General features: G+C 40.6%; 1 protein-coding gene across 1 annotated transcript in view; it reads left to right on the top strand.

Moving 5' to 3' along the window:
• UNC80 (unc-80 homolog, NALCN activator) overlaps positions 1 to 9086 on the top strand; it is a 140158-nt gene that overhangs the window by 10503 nt on the left and 120569 nt on the right. The window contains 4 exon segments of the mRNA XM_017746990.1: positions 356 to 654; positions 3171 to 3294; positions 5108 to 5181; positions 5685 to 5824. Coding sequence (XP_017602479.1) covers positions 356 to 654; positions 3171 to 3294; positions 5108 to 5181; positions 5685 to 5824 — 637 coding nt within the window.

The following is a 9086-nucleotide window of genomic DNA, read 5'->3' as shown; positions in this document are numbered from 1 at the left end:
TAGCTTGGGCACCTTGCAGTGCTCACTGGCATTTTGTCTTATTCAACCAAGTCAAACAGACCAGACTGTTGAGTGAGTTTCTTTTGGGACTACTCTATGTCCATGCTGCTGTCCATGCCCTGTGGCTGACATTGCAGAGACTGAACTCCAAATGCTGTGAAGTAAATGGAGGCTTCTGATTTAGGAGGTTTCAAACATAATGAGACAGAATGCTGATCCTTTTAGTTGTAGAATTTTAATTTTCAAATGCTTATCTGGGAGTTGGATGTCCAGCCTCCAGTGCGACTCTAAAACAATCTCAACAGTATCATTAACTGAAACCCTATGAGATACTTTGATGCATTTTTCCACACAGGGCATCAGGATAAGCTTGGAGTAGCTGAAACAAAGCTTCTTCACACTCTTCACTGGATGCTGCTGGAGGCTCCTCAAGACTGCAGCAATGACCGATTTGGAGGAGAGAGAGGCTCTAGTTGGGGAGGGAGCAGTAGTGCCTTTATCCACCAGGCTATAAACCAAGGATCACCAGGACATCCCTGGCCCAGCGTCATGACTGATGAGGAGGAGAATAACAGAAGGAAGGTCTTCCAGAATTCCATGGCCACAGTAGAGCTATTTGTGTTCCTCTTTGCTCCCCTCGTCCACAGGATTAAAGTAAGTGGTACACTGATGGGGTTCTTATGTGGAGACAGCTCTAAGCAGGAAAGGAATGATTCTGCCTTTGTGATTGTTAGTTAATTCAGCCTACAGTGTACACTGGGGTTCTACTGGCAATGTTTGATCAAGCTGGCAGAATACTGCTGCCATTGAGAAGAAATCCTTCCAGTGACATGAACAATCACCACAGCATTAGGCAGGCACAAAGACAAAAAAAAACGAAGTGAGCCACTTTTAGCCTGTGGGAGTGCCAAAGATATGTGGCCCCTGTGAAGTCTCTGGGGTACTGAAAACTGCAGAAAGGATAGTGGGCTTTAACTTGCTCCAGTGATTCTCAACCATTGCTCAGAAATGCCTTGCTAGATTTTCAGGAATTCCACCTTGGGGCTGCCACTGGGATTTGTTGTTGTCATTGCTAATCATCTTGATGCTAATTACCAGGACAGTGTTTTAAGCATGGCAGTGGCAGAGGCAATGGAACATTCCTTTGCTCTGCTCTGAAGTATGAAGCAGGCTGCAGGCGTCCTGTCTACTGGGGTTCCTCTGTTAATTTTATGCTGAGTGCATCAGCTTTGCAGAGTGATGTGATGAAAAGACTTTTTCTGCATGGTGACTCCTGCCTCTAGGAGGCTGCCATTTAGCCTTTATGTTTCCAGCTAGGCCTCAGAAAAGAGCAAGTCCTTGAAAAAAGGGCTATAAAGTCATGAAGTGATGGGGCTGTTATCTGTTCTAATACTGCCTTCTAAGCTGCAACAGTTGAAGAAGGTAAGAAGGAACAGGAGATACAGGATAGTCTTTTGATTAAGGCAGGTGAAAGCAAGACTGGAGAACTAGATTCTTTCTTAACTTCTGCTACTGAGTTACTGTACAGTAGTGTTAAATTTATTTAGTCCAAATTTTGCATACTTCTTTGCTAGTTCTCTGTAGGCCACTGGGACAGGACAGGAGGAAATACTGAATTCTTCCAAGCACTATACAAAAAATGCAGGCTGCCGTTTGAATAAATGAAATGAAACTGAACGTAGATCTTTGCTATTACAGATTGGAGTTCCAATTTTTTATAAAAATCTTTCTGGCGTGCTGTTTACAAGATGAGGTTAATAACAGTATCTCAAATTTACCTTAAAAATTCCTGAGATTTCTGGAATACTGTGGTGATGAACATTGAAGAGCCCATTAAAACATGCACATTTTTGTCATCAAAACGAAGTGCAGGAAAGAAGTTAAATGAGGCATGTAACTAGTTCACTAAGTGAGCTTTGTCCTCTCTGTGTCACTTGTAAGTCTCAGGGGAAGGATACTACCTGATCAAGTAACCATAGTAATGCATTAGATTAAGGAAGATGATACGTTTGCATAGACAGACCTAAATTATTGAATTACGAACTTCTGGGAGGATTTGTGTCTTGAGCAAAGTGTTTTTAAATCAGGCTTTGGGGGATGCATGTAATTCTGTAACTGCATAGCTGCAGGTGGAAGTGTTGGCATGTCACCACAAGCTAGGAGTGCAAAGTGAAAATGCAGTGTTACTGCTACCAGGTCTTAAAGCCTTGCAAGCCACTATTAGTAAAAACAGTAAATAAAACAAAGCTTAGTTTAAGCCAAACTTGTGAGTTGATTATGATGAGAGAGCACTAACAGAGGGTAGGGAAGAGAAGGGCTGGAGAGCTACAAGAAGTCGGTTCCTACCATTCCTTTAGCTCTGTCTGCATTATCCATTCCAATTGCCAAGGCATCTGGGGCTATGTCAGTAGGAAACTGTTGTGCACCTATAATTATGCCACCAAAACTGCTTTTACCATGTTTGTTTGCCAGATGGGGATAGCTGGGGCTGTAGTGACATCTGTGTCTCCTAAATGTAGATCTGACCTTAGGTGAAGTAAGTGCATAGCTGCACCTTGATCCTGCTAAGATTTACTTGTGTACTAATTTATATGATTTTAGCTGCTTGCATATGTAAAATAGTGATAGCACAAGTGTAAATAGTAGCAGTGTCTCTATGTATCGACAGAGTTCAGGTACTAACAATGCTAATGAGAACAGTAGTATATACCACTACTTCATAGAAATCTGTTACATGTTTCCTCGATTTCTAAGTAATGCTTTAATATTTAGTATTCTTATTCTTTGGGGAAGAAGGTCAAGTCTTAGAGTGTAAATCTCAAAGTTGAGCCTGAATGCTAAACATAAAGTGGTTGTGTATAATTAAGAGAGATACTTTGTGACAGGAATGGCCTTTTCTATTACCACTTAATGTCCTGGGAGAAACAGGGTTCATTAACTAGAAGAGAAATTTCATTTGGAAAAAAAAAATATTTTTGTACTGAAATTTCCCCATGATTTTTTACTAGCCATAGTTGACATGTATTGAGCCTGCTGAGTATTGTCAGTAGCCCTTGAGTTAGCATATACTGATTGGAGAACTGCACATGGTATCACTTATTTCTGTGTATCGGAGAAATGACAGTCTTCATAGACTGGAAACAATTGAAAAAACATGTTTTTCTTTTTAGGAGTCTGACCTGACATTCCGGTTGGCTAGTGGCCTTGTTATTTGGCAGCCAATGTGGGAACACAGGCAGCCTGAAGTTTCTGCCTTCAATGCTCTTGTAAAACCCATCAGGAACATTGTTACAGGTCTGTGACTTTGCTATGGTAATGTAGCTCCTGAGATATGGGAAACCTTTCCCTTTGTTTGCCTGATGCTGCCCTTACATTCTCTAGCCATTGTATATGAAGGAGTATGTTGATCCTTCAGGAGCTAGTCAAACCTTAGAGTAGTTTAAGGTTGTTTCCCCTCAGAGTCAACTGACATTTGCATAATAATTAAATAGGAGATGGGAGAACCATCACAAATAGGAAATTAATAACTTTTCAGTAGAGTTACAATTTCTGTCAGCCTCATATAATTTCTGTTAGCCTTAACTTCCTTAGTTGCTTAGAAGGGCAAAGACAGTATCTCTCCGTAGCCTGACATGAGCAAGGAAATCTTTCCCAAACTGGCACTGGACAAAAATGAACAGTGAAGAGCACACAGGTGGTTCTTCTACTATTTAAAATTTGATTTCCAGCATGTTACGAAATTAGAAAAGGTAGTTTCAAGAGAGTCCAATGAAGGCCTAGGTTGTAAATTCACTTTTGCATACTGGATAGAGTTGCTCTTCCTTTGTGCTTCAGCCATAGTGAGACTGGAGTTGGGTGCTTAGGCTTCCAAAGCTTTGGCTTCCAAGTCTTTTTGTCTGGCCTAGTCCTAAAGAAACTTTTTTACTGTTATGTTTTAGACAACAGTTTTTTGTAATTCCTGCAAGGTAGTGAATTGAAAGTGAGCGGGGTAAACTGCTGTAGCATTGCTTCCAGTTCTCAAAAGCATGGAGCTATAATTTTAACCATAGTGAAAATGTAATTCACAAAATTAGATTCTTCTGATAATGGGTCATTTTAGATGTCATATTTTGTTCTGAAGACTTTGTAGATCTACTGGGACAGTCCAGAATTAAAAAGATTCAAGTCTTCCAAATGATTTAAAACAGTCTTTGACATCATGCTCTTCGTCCCTCTGCTTCAACTTCTAGAACTAAAATATAGTATTTCAGCCCTGGCACTAACAAAGGGAATTAGTCCTAAGTTTTCTTTGACTATTGGAATTTTTTCTATAGGTCAGTGTGTGGTCAGAAAGTCCCTAAAAATGACTTCAGGAGTAAAGTCTGAAAGGAAAATGCTCCATTACGTTTTGAAAGTTTTTTCAGCAGGACAGAAATACTAATTGGGATGAGGTCTTTTATGTCTTTAGATGCTGCTATCTTAGCATTGTCTCAAACTGGGAAAAAAGAAAGTGAAATTTACTTAAATTTTCCTCCAAACAACAAATTTTAAAAATCTAATGAAGAAGCTTTGCAATATTTGTTTTGGAGTCGGTGTGATTTAAAGTCGTATCTGCACAACTTTCAACAGGATTTCAAGACTTGTCATCCTAGTCTGTGTGATGCCCTTGTATTACAGATCAGACTTTCTGTGTGACGTCCATGTATTTCCTGTGCTGAAGGCATTTGGCAAATTGGAAATCACAATACACTCTGAGTGATGTAACCTAGAAAAGGACCTGAATATATGTACAAATGGGATGAAGGACTCCAAAATAAAAGTCACTAGTCTGCACAGGAAAACATAATGGATGGAAAATGGATTTAGGATGAAATTTATATTCAGATTTAATTTTAAAGAAATAGAGATTTTCAGTAGACAGTGTTGTTGACAACACAATGGAGAAAACTGAAAAAACTAAGCCAGTCATATTTTCTTTTTATGGCTGTGACTAGTGCCTAGGAAGTCTGCAGCAGATAGATGCTGGTTTTGTTGTCTGGCTTATCCTTGTATTATAATATTTTATAATAAGTGCATTATAATGTAGGAGGCGTTTTCTGAAATGTCCTGCCTTGACTTATCTTCTCAGCCAAGAGGAGTTCTCCCACGAATAATCAGAGCGTGACTTGTGAATCCCCTAATCTGGACAGTGGACGTACTGAGGTAAATTCTATGCTAAGGTTTGACAAGCTTGAATGAGGTGCTGAGGGAGGGGTAATAAATATTGAAAGAGAGCTTGCAGTTTCCGCCCTAAAGTATTCCATCTCCAGAAATTACAGTTATTCACAGCTCTTCACATCTAAGGCTCCCAACCTTATTTGCTGTGGAACCAAAGGGTATGGGGTATAGCTATTTGGATGTCCTTGGCCTTATCCTGTCTTATAGGATGGAAGCCTGATCTTGTGTATGGCAGGAGGGTTGGAGCTTGATTTTAATGTCCCTTCCCTCCCAAATCATTCTTCTGGGCAAGAGCCTTGTACAATGTACAATGTACCCTTTGACTGTACAGTGCCTTGTATTAATAAGCCACAGGCTTGATCAGTCTTTCCATGGTATTATAGTGTAAGTAATGGTCATGTCTGAGCTCAAATGGCAGTTATAAAACTAATATGGGAGAGATAAATATATTTATATACACCTGTTTTCTTTTTTACACCAATCCAAAGGGACTGCAGGTGGTTTGTGAGACAACACAGTCAGATTCTCTACCTCCAAAGGCTTCTGTTTCAGCATGTCATCCTGGAAATTCCTTGGATGGAAGTGTATCCTCCCAAACCTCTCAGGAGAGAGGTACTGCACATCCCAGGTACAAAGACCTTCAGCAGAAACTTGGGCTCATGCGATTCAGTGGTAGAATCTTGAATGCACTCGTCTGTACATGCTGAGGGTGCTGGATGTTTGTATCAAATTGTTAATTCAACAAATCTCAGTTCTGGGTGATGAAAAAGGTGGCAGCACTTGTTACTCAGTGCTGCTTTCTTTGGAGAAATCTCTAGCTGGACTGTTGGGACAGTCTTTTATCTTTTCTAGAATGTTCATTTCTTATAATTAAAGGCTCAAAAAATAACCAGCAGGTTCACACCTTCTAGGCTGGATTCAGCTTCAGGCAACTGGTATATTTTCTGGTTTCCTTCTGATCAGATTTTCTTTCCCCCTAGCAAAGAATTTTTGCAAGCCTCTCTCCCTTGCTTTCATTATGCCTCCTTTGCATCCTGCTGCATAGCTGGCTTTAGACTACTGACCCAAAGGAACAGAATAACAAAGAACCACAGCCTTGCTAACATGCTTCCAGCTTGTCCTGCAGTGCTCAGGCTGGGATTTTCCAGCTTGGCGCCAATAAATTCATCTAGATTTGGGCACATAAAGGTAGAACTAGATTTTCAGTAGTGCTGGACACTCAGTAGTGCCATAAAGTAAATCAAGGTGATGAGTATTTTCAGAGATTTTGGAGAGGGAGTGCTATAATTTTAAGTCTCTATTGATTTAGGAGTGTCACTTAAACTTCTTCTGAAAACTTTGGTCCTGTTGCATCTCTTTTGAGAAATACAGTGACAGAAGAAGTATAGGATGGAGTGATTTTCTGGATATCATCTAAGAACAGCTCTGATCTCTCAAATGGGAGCTCAGGGCATCCTTTCACTGGTGCAAAGGAAAAAGCTATTCGTTAAGGCTCTCATCCCATCAGGAAGTTTCCCTTGGGATTTTTTATCAAGCCTGTTGTCAGTTCTGGATCTTTATTTGATTTGTATTAATGTGAGCCAGTAAAACTGAAGGTGGGGACAGAGCTGCCTTTCTATGTGTGAACACTACTGCTCAGAGAGTGCACAGCTGTAAAAAAAAACAAGCAACCTTTTAAGAAGACAGGATCAGGTGATCAATTTGTCAAGCAGGGTCTGGTGGTTGCCATGGGGATGAGGCTTCAGACAGGCTTTGAAGAGACCATCATTATGCCTCCTCATTTGCAGGACTAATTAATGAGTTAAAACTGTACAGGGAGCTTTGGTTGCCAAGCAACAGACAACTGGGAAACAAATGTTGTTTACTCCGCTTACCAACAGCCAAAGTATTCCTTTGTCCTTGGCCAGGGGTTGAAGGAAGACTATATTTCCACTTTCCCTGAAGCCGCAGGCAACCATGAGCTGATTATACAAGCACTAGATTTTCCTCTAAATGAAGTACAGAGTTTAATTTCTGGTTCTTCAGAAACTGTTTAAACAAATGGCTTGTCCTGATCCTAGCTGTCACTCCTCCACTCCGTGTAATTCTTCATATAGAGATGATACAGTTTAACCCTGAAGCAAATAAAGCCACAGCCCTTTATCCAGCTGCTGTCTTGAACAGGCTGCCTGGGAAATAGACTTTGCAGGAATGACTTGAGTTACAAATATTTCATAAGGAGATCATGCCTTGCTCCAGCCTGTGTCATGCCTCAGGTTTGCCTGTGCCACAGATAGGGGAGCATGAAAAACTATTTAGGCCCAAACACTGCTCAGGGTCTTGCAGAGAGACCAGGGAGCAATCACCTTTCACAATTGCTCCTGGGATGACGGGTTTTATTTCCTTTGCTGGGATACTTTGAGTATACGTCTGGGTTTTTGCAGGCTAAATCTATGTGACACAACCTAGACTTTGACAAAACCACCCTTCACATCAAGTTTGTGGGGAAAATGTTACAGTATATTCCCATTTCGCATTGTTTTCTTCTTCCTAATTCAGTTTTTCAGGTTTTTATAACAGCTTATTTCAAAGTTGTCAAACTTGCAGCCTTTTTAGCTGGAATACAGCACTAAGGGAGAAACTTTGAATCTGTGTATTTCGTATAGTGTGGTATATGCTGACACAGACAGGCTGGTGCCTCTAGCATTGGCCTGTGAGGCTGGCAGCAAACCAGCTCTTGCAGCTTTGAGCTCTAGATCCATGCGTTGATCCAAGCCCAGCCTTTACACCTGTTCCCTGTTTCCAAGCATGTAAGATGGAGCAGGGTTCATGTGATTCCAGTTGGTGTCAATGTTCATTGCACACTTCTTTCTCCTATGCCAGTTCCATACATGCCTTGGATGCACAGGGCAGAGATCCAGAAAAGTGCTTAACACATGCACTTCACTTGAGCACTCAGAGGTCCCACTGGTCAGTACTGCTGCTGTTCCCTAAGGCTTTTCTGGAGTGTGGCCTTGGACCCATCTGTTTAGAATGTGGTGCTACCTAGCTGGAGATGGGGATGTCCTGTCCACGCTCTTTGCATGCTGTTTTGCAGAGTTGTTAATAAAAATGGCTTTTAACAAAAAACAAAGCACAAACTTGATGTTCTTGTGATGATTCTCAAATGCCAGAGAATATAGTGCATGAAAGTGTTCTTAATTTTTATAGAATCCTAAAATCCCAGAAATAAGCAGGACACAGATGTGTGTTCTCACACAGTATGGAAACATTCAAAATGTGTATTCAGCAGACAAAAAAAAAAATATTTCCAGAGTTCCTGCCCCACCCCCAGGATTTCATACCTTCTCTTGCCATGTGATTCCCATTCCTCTGACTCCCTTTCACTTGCTTTTCTGATGGATTGTCTTCTGACAGATAGTGACCGTACAGAGGGTAGATCAGGCCATTTGTACTCCTCTGGGAGAGAAGTGGTGTAAAAGATTAGGAATATAAAGTTTGGGGCATTTTATTGCAAAAAGATTGGCTATGAATGACATATGATGCCTTTGAAATCTGAAATTTCTAGATTCTCATTTTTGATGCTCACTACAGATGTGTTGCTTTTGTGTGCATTAATTTCTACAATACTTAGGAAATTCCATATTAAAATCCATTGGGAAATTAATAGGGCAAGAAAATTATAGGGAGGGCTTAAAAAGGCGCTTTTCTCTAGAACACCTCGGCAAAGAATGTCCATAACAGTAACTTTCACTTATAATAGGAATCAATTTAATGAGCTTAAAGGGTTAACTAACTTAGCTGCTTTACCTGCTTTTTCTTAAGTAAGGCCTGACGTGCAAATGTAAACCATTTCTAAGTATATATTACTAGTATCAGAACAGCAGATGCTCTAGGGTTGTCTGTTTCCT

Source organism: Corvus brachyrhynchos, unplaced genomic scaffold (genome assembly GCF_000691975.1).
Source record: "Corvus brachyrhynchos isolate BGI_N302 unplaced genomic scaffold, ASM69197v1 scaffold481, whole genome shotgun sequence".
Lineage (NCBI taxonomy): Eukaryota > Metazoa > Chordata > Aves > Passeriformes > Corvidae > Corvus > Corvus brachyrhynchos.
Note: the sequence above shows the minus strand (reverse complement) of the source record. Positions and strands in the feature narration are given on the sequence as shown.